The sequence below is a fragment of the Dromaius novaehollandiae genome, chromosome 8 (assembly GCF_036370855.1).
Source record: "Dromaius novaehollandiae isolate bDroNov1 chromosome 8, bDroNov1.hap1, whole genome shotgun sequence".
NCBI classification, from domain to species: Eukaryota; Metazoa; Chordata; class Aves; order Casuariiformes; family Dromaiidae; genus Dromaius; species Dromaius novaehollandiae.
The window spans coordinates 35,600,388-35,622,007 of NC_088105.1; the positions used below are offsets into that span (position 1 = coordinate 35,600,388).

The 21,620-nt window shown below is 40.2% G+C and overlaps 1 protein-coding gene across 1 annotated transcript; it reads left to right on the forward strand.

The window, feature by feature from the left end:
- Positions 1 to 225: 225 nt before the first annotated feature.
- BTF3L4 (basic transcription factor 3 like 4) lies at positions 226 to 10,787 on the forward strand. The gene is made up of 6 exons (XM_064516203.1): positions 226 to 376; positions 1,544 to 1,607; positions 2,545 to 2,658; positions 5,086 to 5,287; positions 7,374 to 7,433; positions 8,319 to 10,787. Exons 2-6 carry the CDS (start codon positions 1,554 to 1,556, stop codon positions 8,363 to 8,365), a joined length of 477 nt encoding a protein of 158 aa, XP_064372273.1. The 5' UTR covers positions 226 to 376; positions 1,544 to 1,553; the 3' UTR covers positions 8,366 to 10,787.
- Positions 10,788 to 21,620: the final 10,833 nt, after the last annotated feature.

The following is a 21,620-nucleotide window of genomic DNA, read 5'->3' on the forward strand; positions in this document are numbered from 1 at the left end:
TTGTATTTCCCCCCTCCGGTTTAGAAAAGGAGATACAGCGAGCCGGTGCTGCGCTGCACCGGGGTGACAGACCAGGACCCTGCCGCACCGTACGCGAGCGGGCCGGGCTCGCGTTACGCTTGGGCGCCATGTCCGCCCCGGGGAGGACTACGACTCCCAGCAGGCTCCGCGCGCCGGGCGCCCGCCTCCCCGCGCCCTGCGCGCCCGCGGCTACGCGCACGTGCCTCGGCGCCGCCGCCAATCGGCGGGCGGGGGCGGGCGGGCTGGCGCCGTCACGTGGCGCGAGGCTTCCTTTCTCTGTGCGCCTCTCTTTCCTTCCTCGGCCGCCATCTTGTTCTCGCCGCGTGTCGGGCTGCGGAGGGGCCGCCGGACGCAGGTGAGAACTTCCTCGCGCCCGCTCGCCCCGCTCCGCCGCCCCCTCTTCCCCCCTCCGCCGCGCCCGGGCGCGCGGCGGCCCGCGCGGGGGGAGGGGCCGCGCCCGGCCCGGCCGTGAGGGAGCGGCGCTGGCGCCGCGGGCAGCCCGGCTCCCTCCTCTCCCCTCCCCGCAGAGCAGCACCGCGGAGCGGGCGCTGGGCGGCGCGGGGGCCTCCGCGGCTCGGCCTGGCCCTCTCCCCCTTTCCCTGGGGCTGCTGAGGGACGGGGCCCTCCTCTCCGGGCCCTGCGGGGTGGCAGCGAACGGGGCCGCGGGCTGGAGGCCTTTGTCCCGGCCGCCCCGCAGAGGCCGGTCGGTCGTGGTGACCCTCCCGGCGGCGCTGGGGGCTTCCCGCGACCCCGGCGGCCTGGGGAGCCTCCTTCCCGCTTTGCCTCGCACGGTGGCAGTTCAGAGAGGGTTTCTCTTTACTCGGGGGGTCACCGACGGCCTCCTTGCTGTGCTGGGAGGCTTGGGGTGCTTTCCAGCCATTACAGGCTTCTCGCCCTGCCAGCCTTTAAAGGTCCCACTTTAAGGAGAATCTGCTTGACTAACTTCCCACTTGCTGAATTGGATGTGTAACTGCTGGAGGCCCCTAAAAAAAATCTGCTTATACAGGAACTGCAACCAGTCTGGAGCTAGCTTATTAGTTAAAAGTGTTGGAGGTTTGTTATTTGGAAATAGTATTAAAAATAGGTTAGTGATGACTCTTTTCCTGGGCTCTGTTAAAGATAAAGATATCTTTCTCTTTTTCTAGAAGCAGTTGTGCTATACATGATGCTTGGGTCAGTTCTGAGCAGTTTAGGCTGATTGGACTGTTCCAACAGTAAACTGATGTACTTGTAAATTAACAGTTAATATTTCATTACTAAAACTACTGCAAAATGAAATTTCCTGTTAATCTGCTTCACAATAATGCAGACATTTTGGCTAAACAAACTAGTGTAGGCATACTTTTTATTATTTAGGTGGTATACCTTTAGAGCTTTTTGTTTGCTGTGTATTTGCACCATTTTGGAGAACTTTCTATACATTTAAAAAACACTGATTTTAATCATATTTTTAGAATGGATTGTACAAATTATCTTTCTTAATATTTTGACAGTTAACTTGTGTTTATATCTCATTCTTTAGGAACAGCACTATGAATCAAGAAAAACTCGCCAAGCTTCAAGCTCAGGTCCGAATAGGAGGAAAGGTAAGAAAAACACAAAATATCTACAGAGATGCACTTGTTTCTTGTAATTTATGCATTGAAGATGAAACTTATCTGAAACTTGTTTTCTAAAACATAGACTTCAGTTCATAGAAAATCTAATTTGGTATACTTTAGAGGCCTAAAAAAATACACTTTCCTTGTGATTGGGATCATAGCATTGCTAGCTAAAATGCAATTTGCTCTCAGTTCACAATCACTGGATAAGTAATTTTCAGTGTGTATACTTTTTTTTAATTTGGTGATCTGTTGTGATCTCTGGTAGCTCAGGGTGAGCTTACCTGTTGGTTGCTTCAGTTCTCCTTCCTCTTCTCCCTGTTGGGAAATTCCACTCCTTCCCTCACTGCCTGCTCCAGGGCTCATCTGACTCTACATCTGACTCTACGCTGAGCTGATTTTTCCTCTGATCCAGCAGGTAGCTAATAGTATGGCACAAAAAATGTATAAGTAGTTCAGTGTGGGCATTTATCTCCTAACCACAGGTGCGGAGGGGGGTTTTGTACAAAGCTGGCAAAGTAGAAATTCTGAAATTGCTATCAGTAGAACAGTTTAAAAATGTTAATTACTTGGTTATGAAAGCTTGAACTCTTTAAATCACTGCATTTGTGCTTCATCTTGGGGGGGGAAAGAGGAGTAAGAAGTTCTGAGAAAATGCTCTTACACCTTGCTTACTAGTATTAGGCTTATAATTTAGCTTGTGGGAAAGTACTGCAGTAGTTCATAACTGTTTCTGTCTTTTACAATTAAAAAAAAATTGAAATTGGAACTGACTACTAAACTGTAGGTGATGGAAATAAGTAGAGAAGTATTTTTGATTGCAGAGCTTTCTCATACCTTAAAGAGATGTTGCATCAAGTGTGGTGTGATGTGTAGTGAGATTCTGAGCATTGCTGACTGTCATCTCTTGATTCTTTTTCAGGGAACAGCTCGCAGAAAGAAGAAGGTGGTGCACAGAACAGCAACAGCTGATGACAAAAAACTTCAGAGTTCCCTCAAAAAACTGGCAGTAAATAACATTGCTGGCATTGAAGAGGTATAGTGATAAAATAAATGTTTCCTGTGTGAAATTAAATTCACTGTTGTGGTGGTTTTTTGTTTTTGTTGTTTTCTTTAAACAACACGTTTCTCTTTTCCCTCCAAAACTCATAAGTTTGGTTACTGAAAGACTAAGAAATGTTTGAGTTTTATGCTGGTATGATTGTGTTGACCTAGACAAAGAAGGGAGAAGTTTCTACTGGCCAGATAACGATGATAGAAGCTAGTAAGCTGTGATATATGTATCTTGCATTAATTGCAGAACAAAACTCATGATTCTTGGTGACTTGAACTTGATTACTTAAGGGCAGAGCTGCAAACACTTATTTACTGTGCATTCACTTTCAAAGGAAGAATTATGTGGTACAAAATGTAAAGAAAGGCATCAAAATGCCTGGAGGTAGGCACTTGCTAATCTGTATTATCAAACTTCAGTGCCTTTCACTGCATGAAAATAAACCAGAATTGTTTGCAGTAGTCACAAGAGACTGATGTTTTTATGCGGCACTGGAAAAGACTCTAAGGAAGTGGCTCCTCTGTTACATAAAGAGAAATAGAAAGTTTTCAGATATTCCTTGAATATCCTCTTTTTTTTTTGAATGTGTATAAATATTGTAGTATAAAAGACAAGTTGGAACACTGATGTTTTCCATAATACCAGAGAGAATGTGAAACTAATATGTGGGAGGAGGAAGTGTTCCTTCATCATGAACTAAATATTACTGTAGCATTCATTAAACAAGTACAATATTTAATCTGTGATTAATTGATTTAAGCAGGGTTGGAAGTTGCCCCCAGAGGTCACTTAGTGTATACCTCTCAAAGGCAAATACAGATTCAGAGTAGAAGACTGGTTTGCCTGTAAGTTTTCATATCTCTGCTACAGAAACATTATAATTTGTCTGTTTACCTGAGCATCATGATGTATATGCTGTGCTACAGAAACCTAAAGAACACAGTTCTTGTTTGTGCCCCCCCCCCCCCCGCATAAGATCTTTATTCACAGAGTTATTAAGATATAAAATGTCTTGGTGTAAAGGAAGATTATCCAGAATGCTTCTACCTTGATAATTAGGTACATAATTCCAGTAATTCAGGTAGAACCAAGCTGACCTTGGTAAATTTTGTCTGAACAGAAGAACTTGAGGAGGTTAGTAACCTTGACTCAGACATAAGTAGCTCATTTGTAGGTTGTTTGCCCCCCCCCCTTTTTTTTTTTTGTTGTGGTGGTTGCTTACTTGTAAAGAGGCTTTTAAATAAGAGGATGATTGTGCCTGAAGCCTTTCCCATTTCCCCATGTGCAAGGGGAAGGGCATCCTTTACTTTTATAGGAGGGCAACATACCTGGTTTTCCAGTTTGAAACCTATTTTGAATTATACTGCTATGTGAAGATAGATGACTTAAGTATTTGCATATTTTAGATTTGGTTTTTAGTCCTCAAATTTGTTTTCTTCCTGTAACTTATACTAAAAACAATTTGTCAGAAAACCCTATTTTCTTTAAGTATTGTAGCCGCTGCTTGGTTGAAGGGGTTCTACTCATCCTCTTCCTTATTTCAGTTAAAAGGATTTTTCTTCAGATAATTGTAACTTTCCTTTCTTTCTCCCTTTAACTTAAAAATGCAAACTAACCCCCCCACAACTATGCCAGTATAAACTTCAACAACAGGCTGCTATCCTGGCTCTAACAGTCAAGTCAGAAGACTGTGGAGGGGGAAAGGGAGCAGGACCACTGTATCATGCGCTTAAGAGACATCATGGAATTATTAGGAGAGCGTGGGCCCCTCTTCTAGCGCTAGCTGGTGTATAAATGTCCAGCTCTATGATGTGCAAGAGGAAAAAATTGTGTATTGGGCGGTTTTGAGCAAGTATGCCAGATTGTGAATCTTGCACTTTTGCCAATTCTGCTGCAGAAGCAATAACATTTTGCTGCTAGGTGACCCAGATAGCTGGGGAATGGCAGTGTCTTAAATTCATGTGGCAAGGCTTTTCTGTTAGAACCTTAAATCTGTAAACAGTTAACACAGAGTTGGATTTTTTTTTCCTAGACATCCCTGATATTAATAACTTTATACTTTGTAGCCTAATGACCTATGTATGTTTTCTCTTTGTCAAAAATATGCATGAACTGTATGATAACATAAAAGCCTTGTAAATTTATTGCTTGGTATTCAGATAAGTATGTCATAGATTAGAGAGCCAAAATTCCTCTACCTTTTCATGTCTGAGTCCATCTACCATTATCTCTTACTTTACTTCCAATTCAGGTGGTGTTAGTTCTAGATATTTTTCTCACAGTTCTATTATTTTCTAGGAGTACTAGCTCCATAATTTCTTTATATTTTAATATTGGAATTACGTATGATGCTTGTTCAACGACATGCTGCACTGTTTTGGTAAATGTTATTAATATATATTTAAACAGGTGAACATGATAAAAGATGATGGAACAGTTATTCACTTCAACAACCCCAAGGTTCAAGCTTCCCTCTCTGCTAACACTTTTGCAATTACTGGGCATGCAGAGGCTAAACCGATCACAGAAATGCTTCCAGGCATCTTAAGCCAGCTTGGTGCTGACAGCTTAACAAGTCTCAGAAAGTTAGCTGAACAATTCCCAAGACAAGGTAGGTCTCTTTGGAATATTTCATTCTGATAAGTTACTAAGTTTGGGTTAAAATTTTAATATGACACATATGGTTTAGAAATCAAAAAGCAATCAAAAACATAATGTTTGCTTATATTTATTTGCCACTGTTGCAGAAATATAGTGGAAAACCTATATTCCCTTGTTTTTTCAAGATTCCATATAGGCAGACTATGATATTGTATCAGATATTAAAATATTAAATACTTGTGGTAAGTTAGGCATGCTGTAATTCTGTATCTGCTGTATTCTAACACCCTGCATTTTTGAATGTATAGTTTATTGTTTATTCAAAATGCAAGAAGAAAATTCTTTTAAGCGATCTTTATTATGTTGACCCAAATTTTGTAAGAAAAATTAGGGAACTACAAAAATGGGAGTCGTAGTGCACACAAAGATACTGCATGAAATTAACTTAATATAGAAATATTGGTCTCGGGGGAAAAATAACTTCAGTATTGATCATTGTGAGGATATTTAAGGGATTGTTAATTAAAAGAAAAGTGTATATAACAAAATACTGAAGAAAGTAAGAGTGGTTCAACTTTTACCTAGAGAGCCTCATAACATTATTTTATCTGGGAATTGATTCATTATTCATACAAAATGTGCTTCCTCTATGGATATAGAGGAGGAAAGATGTTCTTTGTCTCCTGCTGTATAATTCCTTTGGAAGAAAAACAGGAGTTTTTTAAAAATCAAAATCAAGTATGTTTTTAATAGTCTTTATTTGCTGCTCCTTGTAAAACCACAGGAGCAGTGATGTATTGGTATAACTATTACTATAATTTTTGTCACAATGTGATAAAGTATTGCAATTGAGTAATGGAGCCTGGGGGAGAATCACTGAATAGCCTCTCGTTGGTGAACCACTGCAGTGTGATTTGTAGAGGTGTCAACTATTTTCCCTAAGCAACTTTGTCATTTGTGAATAGGTGGGGGATTTATTATTAGTGGTATGTGTTATAAAATGAGAACATGAGAAGGACTTTGAAGTATGCAAATAATCTGTCAACTTTGATACTTGTTTGTAAAAGCCTAGTGAGGGTGCAGAACAGGTAAAGTTTTCTTTACAAGTATCAGTATCAGAATTCCTCTTTTGTGTTGTATACTGCTGAAAACTAGTTCTTAATACCCAGCCCTGGTGAAATTAGGCAGTCAAAAAAAACTCCTTTGTTTTGCATATTTATACTGTTTTTTGTCCTCAACAGTAACTGAAATAGCTGTTAAAAGCACTGTAATTGGGCAAGTTCCAATTGTCCATATTTTGGAATTAGACCATGCTATCTGCTCTGATACTTCCAACAAATACCGTTATTTTTTAAACAATAGTAATTTCTTCTGTATCTTACATGTTCAGAGTTTAATTGAAAGCAGGGGTGCTATTTTTTCATCCTTATTACTGGAATTAATAGGTAAAGGAAACTACATGTTAAAATCCAGATTGACGGATAGACACAAACCTGTTTCTTTACTAAAACCTCAGTATGAATTGATGTTTATTATCCTTTCTTAGGATAACGCCAGAATGCAAGTGTTAAATTGGCTGGACCAGTGAGAAGAAATCTTTTTTTAAATATTTCTTGCACTCCTTTGATTATTTGTAGCATGTTTCAAGTTCTATAAGGTACAGAAGAATAGGTTGTTAGGGAAATACTACTTACTGTAGTTATGGCCCCAAAGTAGTTGAATCAGTAGTTGAGTGGCCCTGGTTGGCACCACATTATTGTTGCATTGAAACAGGTTGCACTGTTTTTGTTAAAAGGTTTAGTAACACTAGGGTTATTCTGTATCATTTGACCTTTTGTTAGGTTGGGATTTCCTATCCCTATATCATGTGAAAAAGGGCAGTGCTAACCTGTCTGCTTTGGTCTAAGAATGTTCACAGATGGACACCCTGCTCATGCCAGTTACTGTGGGTTGATTGATACCCATCATTTGTGTGTCTGCCACAATCAGAAAGACAAATGCTTTCTATTCCAACGTGTACGTTATGGCTTTTATTTCATTGTATGGTTGTCTCTAATTCTGTATAATGAGGACTCAGCACCAGTTTTCTTTTATAGTTTTGGATAGTAAAGCACCAAAATCAGAAGACATTGATGAAGAAGACGATGATGTCCCAGGTAGGCACATATGCTTATATGGCTGTTTATTGTATAAATACTTTAATTCATTCAATTAAATTTTAGCTTTTGATGTACTTCTCACTTGCTAAAGGAAGCTTCATATACTGGGTAGCATTAGAACAGTGGCAGTTTTGGATTCCAGCTTTTTCCAGTTTGGCTTGGGCAAATTGTTTAACTTCTCAGGTAAAAAATACTTTCAAGGAGGCTGAGTAGGTGATCTAGATAATGTCTGTCTAGAGATGTAGGATACAAGTAAAATATTTGTAAAATGACACAATTGAAATAGTCATCAGGTTATTCTTTTAAATTGGAGTTTCAAGTGGGGATGCTTATTTCTGTAATAGAAAAAATTAAGCCTGTATCAATGTTTGAAAGCTTATCAAGGCACAAATATAGTAAACTGTTAATTTGCCAGCTGATAATAACCACATTCTTCTGTATGCATCAGTATAGTGTTATAGTCAAAGTAACAAATGGGTGATTCAGAGGTTCAGTTTTTCTTGCTCTAGAATTGGCTTATTTCTTTATGATCTTGCATAAAAACATGCAAGTCTCTTCAAAATTTTCTGTTTCTTGAAGTATAACAGTTATTGGGTGCCTAACTGATGGCTCCAGTCTCAAGCTAATAGAACACACCTGAAAATCAGATCTTAATTGTTTCATGTTAAAACTTCCACTCTTATGAATGCTGCATTTCTGGTTCTTTCTGTATGTTCAGACAAACACACTTTTCTAAAGCTCCTTGAAATCCACCGGAAGAAACTGTGTGCCTAAGTGTATAGTTAAGAATGACTAGATCTTTCCCGTAATATGTGCATTTTCATTAAGCATATGAAGACTGTTGCTGGGTGTTACTGTATTAAATATCTTCATCTTTTTCAGATCTCGTAGAAAACTTTGATGAAGCATCAAAGAATGAAGCTAACTGAATCATTAATAGTTCTGGAAGCTGGCATGGACTAGATTTAAGAAATCAGCTATGTGGTTCCAAAGTTTTAAAGAAACAGAGAACATCATCTGTTAATAGTTCAGTAATATAAATATTTTGTATTTTTATGATGCTGTTTGTTCAGCATTTTCTGTCAGTTGATTTTGCATTTTGCACTTACTCCCAGGATCTACTCTTTTGGTCAAAAAGAAATGTCAGTGCAGTTTGAGGGGTGTGTGCATGTGCGTGTGTGTATGTGTGTGGGTGTACATATAGTGGAGAACAAATTGGAGAACAGTTTTATTTAACCTTTTCCCTTTTTCCTTTGGAAGTAGAAATAAAATGAATCTTAAGCATTGTTACTTTTGATTTTCACCAGGTAGTGCACAGGAAGGTAATGAAGATGAAAGTCTTGTCCACATTTCCTAACCTGAAGGCTTACACCATTAAAACTTAGGTTTAATTTGCTGTTAACTATTGTACTTACAAATATGTTTCTCATTCTTGTTGAAATGTACACATGCTGTTTGATGTCAACCTTATGTTGATCCCAGATGATAATGAAGACAAGCTGTCTTACCAGCTTGTTTGGTGCAGTAACTTTTTTAAAAAAACAACTCACCTTGATCCTAGAAAAGTGTGCTTTTTTTCCCTCCTTTCTAAACTTTTTTCTCCCCTAACCTTTTGAGTCGAGCTAATGTATTTGACTCCTACCATGTAGACTTAGCAGTTTGTTCTCCTGTTGATTATGCAGAGTATTTCCCATGTCAAAAGGAAGAAAAAAAAAAAAAACCCTTCAGTTCTCTACCATCAAGTCGCTTCCTGAACTTGAAGGGGTAACAGTTCAGTGCACTAGTTTTGCACCGTAACAGATTTTTGCTTGAATAACTTCAAGCTGTTCTCTTGGCATGACTGCATTTACTAGCAGCTGATGATCCACTGTCGTTCTTTATGGCACTAGAAATTAAATGCACCATGTGAGCAGCGTAAATTTAAGGTGGGGGGAAAGTTGTTGACACTTTGCCTTGCTTCCTGCTGGGCACTTTGCGCAATGACTAGCTCTAAAGGGATCTTTTTTGCCTGTATTTTACCTTTGCTTGTAACCTACCTCTAGGTTTGGTGTCATCTATGTAGTAGCTTATTAAAATCACAAATTCTCCTTGGGCATAAAGAGGATATTGGGAGGTACCATTGGTACAGTGCAGTGTCTATGACCTTCTTTTAAAATGCTTAATGTGAATCCTTTTTTTCAGAGGCTCTTTCAAGGTTCTCAATGTAATGAGCATTATTACAGTGTAGTTAAACATCATTGTAACCTGTGTCAGGGGCAGCTGTGGCTTAAGAAAGCCATTTTTTCCTCTACATTTGTCATCTAACTCTGGCTTAATTGAAACATATCGCTTTTTATGTAGGTTCATACACTAGGGAACTGTAAAGTACAAAGTAAACAGTACATGAGTTCTGGTGACATCAGAGAACCAGGACAGCAGAGCTGTAGTGGTTTGTCAGCTGGACAATTTATTTTCTAGGTTTTGTTCATTTTTTTCCTGTTATATTTTATATACTACATGGATCTTACTATGAAATAAAATAACAGTACAAAAGAGGAGTTGCTCCCTCTTGTGTGTTGTCCCCTTTTCCCATCAGTGCCAGCTGAGGAAAAACAGGTGGCTGCAGCTGCTGTTTTAAACAGTAGCACAGCCTTGGTGACAGCTACCCTGTGAGATATGCGGGGTTAGGGAGGATCCTCAGAGCCTTAGGACTTGCACTCCCTTATCCCCCCTCTCCTCTTCCCTGCAGCACTGAATGAAACCTTACTCTGCTGCATGGCTAGGCTTGAGTCAGCTGCAGCTTCACTTGTCCTGTCTGTAAGGAAGAGATGGTTTCTCCTTTATGTGCACACAGGCTGACTGAATTGCCTTCTGCTGCCTCTGCCAGCTCAGTGAGCTGCTGAAGGGCCTAGGAAACAGCTATCTGCAGCTGCCTTCCCCTTGCTTAAGGGGTATAAGTGAAGAGCATTTCAAAGCAGCAACTGTGCTGACTTTATGTATGGGATACCCTTCCCCCCTCCCCGTACTAATCAGATATTGAAAATTCGTTGGTTTCTGATGTAGGAAGTATGTTGAAAGTAATTTTGTGAGAGATTAAGCATTGGAAATAAAACAATTCAGTAAGTTTATACAGTTGAAGTTGCTGATTCTTACAAAACATTCATTTCATTTTTACTCTTGGTCATGACAATTTATATGTTAAACCCTTACTCTTTTCTATGTTTGAAAACCAGTAAACTATCTAAATATGCTAGCTTATGTAGTTATATTATCTTCAGTTTTTCATTGTATCTGAAAACAGTCAACCACTTTTGATTTGCTGCTGAAATACTAGAGCTTATCAATCATTAAACTGATTTTAATTAAAAATAACCCATCAAGGCTCTTGTGGAAAAAGCAATTTTTTTTCTTTGTATTTATTCATGGTGTAAGTGGTAAGTTGTTTGCACATGCTGATAGTGCAGAATTATTAAGGGTAGTTACTGGGGAGTGCTTGTACAGTAAAAACTCCCCATGTTGAGGTTGACAGGTAATGCATTAGAATAGTCTTATCCTGGTTTAGAGCATGATATCTACTGTACTTCTGAAGCCCTTGAGCTTATCTGTTCACTGCTTAACACTGTTGATGTATTAAAGATACTAGACATATTCTTTGCAGTGCTTTGAAAAAAGTATCTGGCAAATAGAGCAGAACGTAGGTTGAAACATCCCTTGGACTGCATGTGGAAGAGTCAAAACTGAACCAGGGATGATTGAAAGGATGACTGAGAGAATCAAAACTTTGGCATGTGTGATTTGTGTTATAATCTCCCTGATTTGTAGTTGGGGCAGCTGGGGCAGGTTGGCTTTCTCAGGTACCAGAGCAAGCTGGTAAAATCCCACAGCTGCGGTGCACTTGTTTTGTGAAAAAGCACTTGTGCATGATGGGCGGCAGCAGAGAATGCAATAGTCAGCAATGCTGATATGGGTATTGAGTGCTGCTGAGGGATTCCCCATGCTGCAGCTGGTTTAAAAAACTAAAAATTGCAGCTAAGAATATAGGTAGGGTGGAAGGAATTGATATAAACAGAACACTTAACATAAAAAGATGTTGAAAAAATAGGGCTTGGGTAATTTTTTTTAGCTTTTGTCTTTTTGTTACTATGTAGGAATACTTGAAGATTGGACAAAAAAGGATTGGGGTGAAATATGAAGTCAAGCTGTACTGAAATTTGTTGATGATTTGTTGATAATTTGCTACTATTTGTCAACTTTCCATGGGAACTAGTAGTTGCTATGAAATCCCTTCTGCCAGGATTTTCACAAATAATCCTTCTTGGATTTAGTTTTACAAAATGAATGCTGGAGGTCTTATGGATGGTCAATTTACTGACTAGTGTATTGACCAGTGTATTGCTGTTCTCAGGAAGGAACTGAAGAAGTTACTGTTACAGCATAGTGCAGTAAACCTGTGGATTGACTTATGAGACTTGAATTCATCCCTCACTATTGAGGAATCTCTCAGTGAGGATTTTCTGATATTTCCCTGGAGTCAGATGGCACCTCTCCAGATATTAGGGACAGCTGGAGGGGCTGAGCAAACTAAACCCTCTAGGTGAAGCTGGGTGAATGAGTTCTTCCACTGGCCCTTAAGGTTAACCCCGTCTTACCATTAGAAAATAATGCTGCTTTGCTTAGCAAAGGGAACAGACAAATTTTTCTGAAGATCAAAATTATTCTAATTAAATCATTCATGCTCTGTAGTCAAGTAAACTAAGTGATGTGGAACAGAAGCACATCACAATAGCCATAGCAGCTTTATAGAAGTGACAGCAGAAGTAGAGAGAACGGTTATTCAAGTTCAACTGTTTGCTTTCCCATAAAATAATTTTTTGTTATTTCCCTCCTCTCCTCCCCTTTTCAAAGATGAGTTTGCAGACACTGAAGAACTTCGTGGATTTATTCAGAAACATGGGGGCAGCAGTGCCAATCAAGAAGTCAGATAGCCAAGCAGAGCAAGTGAAGAGAATAACTCTAAACGTGGTCTTGCTGGTATGTTTGGGTGGAAACATGGGTTTTATGTCTAGAGCAAGGTAGGGGGATTTGGGAATTGGACTACTGTATCGGTCTCTGGCACTGAATGGCAAGAAAAAACGAACTTTTATATCTTGCAGCGCCTTGGTTTGCCTGTACTTCAGGGGTACTGTTCCATGTAATACAAGTATGTGGCATGTAAGTTAATGAATGTGAAACCTGTTTGGTTCCCGAGAAAAGAGCATTACATCTGTGCAAATGTTATGAAAAGCTGCTTTACTTCCACACGATATTAGATGCGTCCTGTTTGGTGGGCTATCAGTCCTGAACAACAGGCACATAGCTCACTTGGACACAATTTTCTCTTGGCAACATGATTCCCGCAGATTAGGCAGTATTTCCTTGAACTTTGCATTGCAGATAAATTTTTTAATTATGCTAAATTTGTTGCCTGCTTGGAGTAAAAGGAGATTATCTCTTCATTTGAGTTCTTGAACTTCTGATTTTTTTGGTAGGATATCAGTGCTAAGGCAAATGTTTAAAAAAAAAAAAAAAATATATATATATATACATACACACATATACACATACATACACACATGCATATATTGGGGGTGTGTGTATATACACACACACACACACACCCCCTCCAAGACATTCTGAACTTTCAGTAGACATATCCCACCTGAATAGTAGTTACAAGACCTCTTCCCCTTTCTTGCAACATTCCTGTGGCAGCTATAACAACTGCTTATGTCAAAAAGTAATACTAGAAAGTATTTAATGTATTTTTAGCTTCTGTTTAATGCAACTTAGCAGTGAAAGAAAAGAAGAGCAAGTTCTGTGTGACCAGCTTTCTGCAGACATTGGAAAATGTTGCACAAGCTACATTTTGAGAACATCAGATCTGATTTTGAAAGCGTGTGTGAAGCTGGAAATTTCCAAGCAATGCAAATTATTGACAAACATAGGTAAGTGAAGACTTGAAATGTCCACGGATTGTCAGTGGGATACCAAGCCTTTTAATGCTAAATGCAAAGTTTTGTGAGAAGTCTAAAGCTTCCTTGCCACCAAGAGAGACACCCTTCCTTAGCTCTCTTAAGCACCAGCACTAGTAGCTGAGCTGTAAGGTCAACTGGATTGCCTTGCTTATCTGTGTATAAATTACTACTTTTTTTTCTTTTTCTTTTTTCTTTCTTTTTTTTTTTTCCCCCTGGCAAGGTTAGTTTTCAAGCAGTTTCCAGCTCACCCCACTGTTAAGGCTGGTCGCACAGCTGTGCATGGTAGTGCTGGCACATGCTCAAAGCTTGACCTTTCCTTTCCCTGCCTGCTTTGTGTGGTTGGCTTAACCAGCTTGGGAAGCTATATCCTGAGTCTTGGTAACAATGTTTGAGCCTATAGGTTCAACGATTGGTTCTGTGTGAGCAGATGCCTCCAGAGGAAGCTGTAGGCTTGGGGACTCTGTTGGCTGTCATTGCCTTTCCATTTGACAACTGGTTGGCTTTCACTGTCTTCAAAATGAATGGTAACTTGCCTTGGGAAGGGAGATGTTGACACTGCAACCCACATCTTTGGGGGCACGCTCAGTAGAGGTGACATCAAGCAAATGGGCCTTGCAGACTGACCTAGGCTTTTAAGCCTCCTTTTACTAATTGCTCTGCATCTGAGGCTTGTCTTGGCAAGACAGTGTGTGGGAACTTGCAGCGCTGCTGCCAGGGTCATACTGAGTTTGGGAAGAAGGGAAGAATGTGCCATATTGATGCCTTGGGCAACCAATCTGGTCAGCTGCGTTAACTTGCAGTTTGTTTTTAAACCATGAAATGTGAAATAGGGGTTCAATACAGGCAAATTTGTGAGGCATAGGCATTGCCTGCAACACGGGCTGATAAGCTGAATGCAGCATGTAATTTTAGCCTGACACTACCTCTGACCCAGCCATCCTGTTGCTTTGCAGTTGCACAGCACCTAGGCACAGCCTTCCCCCTCTGTGACCACCTTGCATGCCTCTTTTCAGACAGTCAGTGAATGGTGATGTTTTGTGCCAGTTACTAAAGTTTTGATTCATGCTGCAGGTTCTTGTTCCCTGGAAACATCGGTCACTAAATAACCTGCTAAGAGAATTTTCAGAAAGAATTACCATTGTGAAAAAAAATCTTGTTTTAAATGGTCTCTAACACAGCATTTAATTGGAAATAGCTTTAGTTTGCTTACAGCATTTTTACAGTCTCCAGGGAGTCATGATGCAACTGAAGCTTCTTTTCTGTTCATTTTGAAGCATTTGCTCTATTGCTGGAGACTCTGCTGTGCTCTGTGTGAGTGATAGTTGTAATTAGTGATGGCTTGCTTGCCTTTTTGTATGCTTCTGAAAGAAAGCAAATCGAGCTTACAATAATTTTTACTTTGAATAAGGGTTTCTTCCCCTGTCCATCTTAAGTTTCCCACAGCCTGCTTCCTCAGCTTGACTGAAAGACTCAAGAATCTGTTGCTGGATATTGGAGTATTTTGCTGAGACTTTTATATTGACACAAAAACAATGCCATTCTTCTGAAAAATATTGCATTGAGCGCTTGCAGATATTTGCTGCGGGGAATGTATTACATTTTCTAGTCTCTTCTGCATCAACTTTCTCTCAGCCCTGTGGTTTTTTGCATTGTTGTAAATGATTAACTTTTAACACAGGTATCCCATAACTTCTGTCTGTTCTCCTGCCCTTGGAGTTGCAGGGAAGAATCTTTCATTGGCAGTGTGCACTGCAAAATCCCACTGTCCGCTTCTATCCCTGAAGTTGTAATAGTTTATCCCATTACATGGTGATTTTTCCAGCTCAGTTCTCCCCAAAACCTTGAAATGGATTTTCTGTAAGAATAACCCATCCACTGTTTTTCTCTTAAGGGCTATAGTCAAGTTCTGAAGGGGGTAATCTAGCTATTGTTTGCTGATTGTATATGTCTTCTCTCTTGGTGATTTTTGTTCTCTACGAGGATTTTTATATTGCAGTCTGGGTTACTGAGAACTTGGTGAATTCTCTGAACAGGATTGCTTGCTCTTTGGGGCAGAGGTTCCTCAGCAGAGATATATCCTTAACACCTTAACTGGTGGCAACTTTTCCATGCAAAATGCATATTCTTTTCCTGTTTTTACTCTGCACAAACACTGAGTTTGCAGTAAGCTGTAATTAAAGGTTTAAATGTCTTCTGCAGACATTTCCTCAATGTTTTATGGTGTTGTCATCAGGAATGTATACCAGCTGTATCTTCCTTGGTGACTGCTAATTTTGTTGTCTTTTCTCTGTAGGCCTTGTAGGTATTGTCTGAGAAACAGCTATTGATTTTTGGGCTGCCTGGCATCACAGGATTTACTAATACTTTCAAACTGCTTGGACCCTTGGGTTCGTTATGATTCCAGATGGCCAGTATTTGTCAGGAAAGAGCAAACAAACTGTTACCTACTCAGAACAAGACTTATCTTGCCTTGAATAAACATGATGAGAAATTCTCTATATTGTTAATTTCTCTGCTGAGCCATTAATCTGTATTAAAATTTGTCTGAGATGTGCTTTGGTTCAATTTTTGCCCTTGTGTGTTAGCTCTTAGATAAGCCAAGATAAGAGAGTGCTTATTAAATGCTTGTTCTTAATTAGGCTTGCCCTCCTAAACAATCCCATGAAAAATTGCTGCGAGAGGTACCACATGTGTTGTCTACCAGCATAATGAAAACAAGCTGTAATACTTGTCAGTACTATAGTTAAGTAATCCTATTAAAGCAAAATATTTACAGTTTTTATCCTCAGAACCTCTCTTTGATCTGGTAAAAGCAAGACAAAGGGCAGATGCCAAAGAGCTTCCCCCGCCCCCCAAGAAAGCAGCTTCCTGCTGTATTTACTATGTTTTTTTTATTGGCTAGCATTGCACTTATCAGTCCTATATCCTTGGACATAAAATTGTCAAACATTCCTACCTAATTTACAGCCATTAATAGTCAACAGAAATGTACAACAAGTAATGACTCTTACACAATAGATACCACAAGATCTTTCTTATGTTAGCGTAAACTTCTGTCCAAGGTCCAAATACTTGTATGTCTACACATAGGTACTACCAAACTTACATCTAAAAAGTTTATCTAGTGTCTACTTATCCATTATTGTAAAAAAAAAAAAAAAAAAAAAAAAAAAATTGATCTTTCCAACATCAGTCCTGGCAAATATAGTCAAAGTTGTTTTGCAAGGGTTCTGGCAGTTTGAAGTATAATACCAACCTTTTTAGTAAACTCAAAACATTGGGCTAATTGTTAACTGTTGAATTACAAAGCTGAGCAACTTGCTGTTGGCTCAGGCTGTCTCCTCACTGAGATGCTGAGGAAATAGCTGGGCAGGGCTTCCAAAGCGCTCTGACTCACAACACTCCCCAAAATCTCAATCATGTAATTTAGCAGGACGTAAATAAGCCTGTTTTATATAGGCTTAATTATACCTAGTGATCCTACATCCTAGAACAGGGAGTTGCTGCACTGCTGTGAAGTCAAAATGTTGCTGTGCTAGGAGAACTGGAAAGTTCAAGCAGAGCCACCAAGTTCATAGGAAAAGTGGAAGGAGTGTGTGTAATCATGACGCTGTTCTCTCTACACGTATGTGTACACTTGCATGTGATTTAACTGTGGGGTTTGTCTGCCACTGGTAAGACTGATTCCCTGTTTGCTATCGCTACTGACTTAATAAATGACATGATCAAGACTAGCATGTGTCTGGCTTTTGTGTTCACATTTGCTAGCAGAATAGAAATGAACTCACAGGGAGGAGGGCACAACCTGCCTGCAATAATGAGTGCTGTTGTATTCAGCAGGGAGATCTTTATGGTGACACTAGTGACATTATTACTTCTTCCACTCAATTTTTCTGTTACTTAGTATCTGTATGCCAGTGCATGCTGGATTCCTGACTTGTCCAGTCAGTGGAGTTCAACGTCTCTCCTGGCAAATGGAAATTTTCATTATTTTTCCATTAGTAAGCAGGCTAGTGCAGGCTGATACTCAGCAACTGCAATTTGTGTGACATTTTTCACCACTAGTAAGTAATTGGGGTAGACAATGCCTTTCCAGCCACTGTTTGCCTAATGCTTATCTCACGGGTTGCACCCGTGTTTCTTAAATGCTGAAAGCAGTGGTCATGGGAGGATGCAATGTGCAAGTACTGTTGCATCATCATGTTGCATAAGGGGCGGTGTTGGATACTAAGTCCTTGTTATACTTACTGTTTGTGCTTTACCTTAAATTACAGGCTTTTCAGGGATAATCAATTTAATGACAGCTGTTTTTCTGTTGTAAGTAGGAGTAAAGTGTATTTCTGGTCAGGGCTTTCTTTGCAGAAATAGCATAGTGTCATAGCACAAGAGAGGATATGGATTCACCCAACACATGTTTGATGTGATACGGACATAATATTGCTGAACAATCGCCTTTTTGTGAAAATTGCTTTGCAGTGTTTCTCAGCCTGGGAAAATGAACCCTTCTTGCTTTCTGTTCAGCTTTCATTTTCATGACTGTTACACAAAATGGCATTTTATCTAACTCCAATATTTTCATGCTCAAAGTCTTTATTAAATAAAGAGCACTTTGAACTTGGTTTAGGAAGGTCTCTCATTTCTTTCTAGTATTTGGAGTCCTTTGCTTACTGCATAAGCTGCAGACCTCACCGGCTCCCTTTAGTTTCACCCTTAACTTACCTTAAAATTTAATCTTCTATCTTCTCCTCCAACACCTAGTTAATCACCTGGACAGAGTCATGAAACCACAAGCTTGCCACAATTTCTGCTGAATTTTCAGATTGCTTTCTTTTGGCCTTATCCTTTATCATTCAAGCACCCTCCCTGAGCTATAAATTTCCATGTTGCCATAAGGTAGAACGCTCTGGATCTGTTTTAACTTGCTTTCTTTATTCAGCCAAGAGATGGGGTTTTCATTATTACCAAGGTGCTTGGCTCTTTGCAAACTACAGGGGGAGATGTTCACTCATCAGTGTTCTCCTAAGTGCTCATTTTTTCTTGGGAAAAAACTTTAAACTTTTCTTTCTGGCTGTCCAAACAAAAGTACTAGCTCGTTGCCAAAGAGTGAGTGAGTGAGAGGGGCTGCATTATTTCCATTTCACTTTCAAGAATTTTTCCCCCCCCATCCTTCAAAGGACACCTTAATTTTGTATTTGGACACTGTTCTTACCCTTTGACTGGTCCAAGCATGAGTTTTCTGTTCAGCCCACTCTCCCTTCTCCATCTCCACTGTATTCTTCTTTTGCTTTGCTACAGTTTGTATAAAGCTATTATTCTATATTATTTATTTGAAAACATTTATTTAAACTTTATTCAGTCTGACGATGAGAATAAGTGATTTGGTGCTAGGTATGAGATTGCCATCCAGGGACTGGGGGAGCAGTGGCTTGTGGAGGAAAGCATGCAAGCTCCAAGGAGCAAAAGGCCATATGAAACCAGAGCCAAGTGTGTCTGTGTTTTGGGGGGAGGTATGCCTGCAAAGCAAAAGTGACGGTGACTGAGGGGAAAGGGGATCTGCAGAATAGATGTGAAGTGGCAACAGCTTACGGTGCCTGAGGGCACAGCACCTAAGCTGGTGCCTTTGTGACAGTGTTGCATGGGGGGGGGGGGTGTTAAGCTAGATGGAAACAGGGAAGAAGGACTAGGTGTGCTTCAAGGGAGGAGAACTCCCCTTTCTGCTGCTTTCTTCCCCATCCCTGCTTTTATGTCTTGTTGAACAACAGGGACAGCTCTTTGGACTCTGCACCTGCAGTCTTGGTGTAGCTGGGCTCTGCTCTTGCATGTGCTGCTAGCACGGGCTGTGTTTGTGGTGTGGGCAACGTGGTGATAAGGAGACTTGGTCTTTCCTCGTCTCCAGAGGTCCTTTTCCACAAAGGGCCCTGGGACCACAGGCTCTTTCCTGTGTTTATCACTAATAGTCAATGCATACAATAATTGCATCATTTTATAAGGTTATTCAAACCCTGTTCCCTCTAAAGAGAGTTTTCTCCAGATTCATGTATGTTACTCGAGAATCAGTGAAGGTGATGTTTCTGAAGAAAAATAAAACACCTTTCTCTAAGCCTTTTCCCCCGTTACCCTTGTCCACGTTGTAGCAGTCTGGAGAGAAGGCTCCAGGGCTGGAACAAGGCCACGTTTGCAGCTGCACAGGCTGCAGTCACTTCAGTCTCCTTCTTAGTAATTTTTTTAAATTCATATCTATTTCAGAAAAACAGTTTTGAACACAAAAAAAATTGTCATGTAAATATGATCTTCAGAGAGCAAATTAAATGGATTATAACTGTCTTTGCTAGTGAATTTACGGTGTGAGGAATTTCATGCCAGTTCAGCCGACTGCCTCATTTTTCAGAGCGTTTCACTATAGGTTTTACATTTTCAGTTAAGCTGTTGCTATTTAAAAAGATGACTTCCATGTCATTTGCAAAGCATGCGTAAGCCGGAGGCATTTCAGCATTTTGACACTGTTAATTAACTGACGGCCTGTCGTGAAAGTCAGTTGTAATTAAATGATATGGTAATTTTGGCCATGCTGTTTCTCAAACTATTTTTATATCTTGGCATAATAATTCATGTGGTGACATCATGTCACTATATGCACTTCTCCTCCCTCAATGCCAGCTCAAGAATTGTTGCTCTTGGTTCAAAATAGATGTAAGAAAATAAATTCCAGCCAGTTCTTGGTGAGAGAGGAAATAGAAATTTAAAAAGTTTCCTGTTGCTGGCTGTGGCCTGTCATCCTGTCGGGGTCTGTGAAGGTGACCTGTAATGAGTGACAAGGACAAACTGCATTTCCTGTAAGAAACAGTCACACAGTCAGAGACTTGCGTGGTCTCTAGGACAGTTCAGTTGGGTTTGTGAAAAATGACTGGAGAAAACTAAGGTAGGCTTGATGGCTACAGAGCCTGTCTCATGTTTGCTCTGATGCTAATGATTTGAGTAGAATTGCATCTGGATTTGACCCACTGTGGTTCTGACTAATGAAGGTTTTGTTGTCTTCAACTAGAGGCAGGGTGTTAAAATGGGAGTGCATTTGCTGGGTATGCAAACATAGTTTTACAGAGGTATTGCAGGATGGGCATGTCCTTACGTAGCCTGACAGTGTTACTGTTTTGGAGATGAGTGGGATTTGCCAGAAGCCAGTAACGCCCACTGCGTTTTGAACCAGGTTCTTTTGATGTCCATTTTCTGCTGTGTTGCCTTGGGGAAATGTGCGGCCCATTCATCTCTTCAGTCCTTTAATAACATCCGTTGTGCCAGGAACATCCTAATGCTGCATGCTGCGACTGAGACATTACTATGAGTATGCTGAAGATCCTTGCTTGGTGTGTAATGAAATGATCTTTGGGGAATAAGTGAAACAAAAGCCCATGTAGGATATCCTCTAATTCAATGAAAAATGTGGGTGGAGAAGCAATTGAAATGAACAAGATGCTTTGGATTTTTGTTAATTACTTGAATACTTAAGGGTGTGCTTAAATTTTTGTGTGTGTGAACAGTTTCACTGCTCAAAGAACTAATGACAACAGAAGCAACGCATGTTTTCTAACAATCTCCTTGTCTGCCTGCCCTCCGTCTTGCCTTTCTCCTGAGATGGGCACCACATTCCCTGTGCCACTTCTGATGGAGGAGCAACAACCAGGTAAGGTCGCCTAGACCTACACGCTGCTGCCTGACAAGCCACTTGATACTAGAAGGAACGGATGGATAGTGGTGGCCTTCCCTCTGCTGTGCCCTCAGATGGGGCAGTCATTTGGGGCTGTCTCCATAGCCAGTCACTAATTGCTATGAAACTTGCTAATCATCTTTTCAGACTTGTACTTCTCTTTCAAACGTGGTTGAAATTGAGCAGCAAGTTCCTGAGTTGTCCGAGGGGGGAGAAGGATGTACCTGCAGCACTATTGTGTGAGCCTTCCTTCCTTAAGAGACTTAGCTTAAAAAAAAAAAAAAAAAGTACGCAAAAAGATGGTGGGTTTGATGCCCGCTGCCACCTCTGTCATTGTTCAGGCGATAATGAGAAGGATGGAAAAGGTAGGCATGCCTACAGTACATAATCCAAAATAGTGCCGCAAAAGTGGTGTCTGTCAGATTCCTTTAAGAACAAAATCCCTGGAGCTTCCCTTTGTTGTCTATTTAATGATTTAATTACAATAAA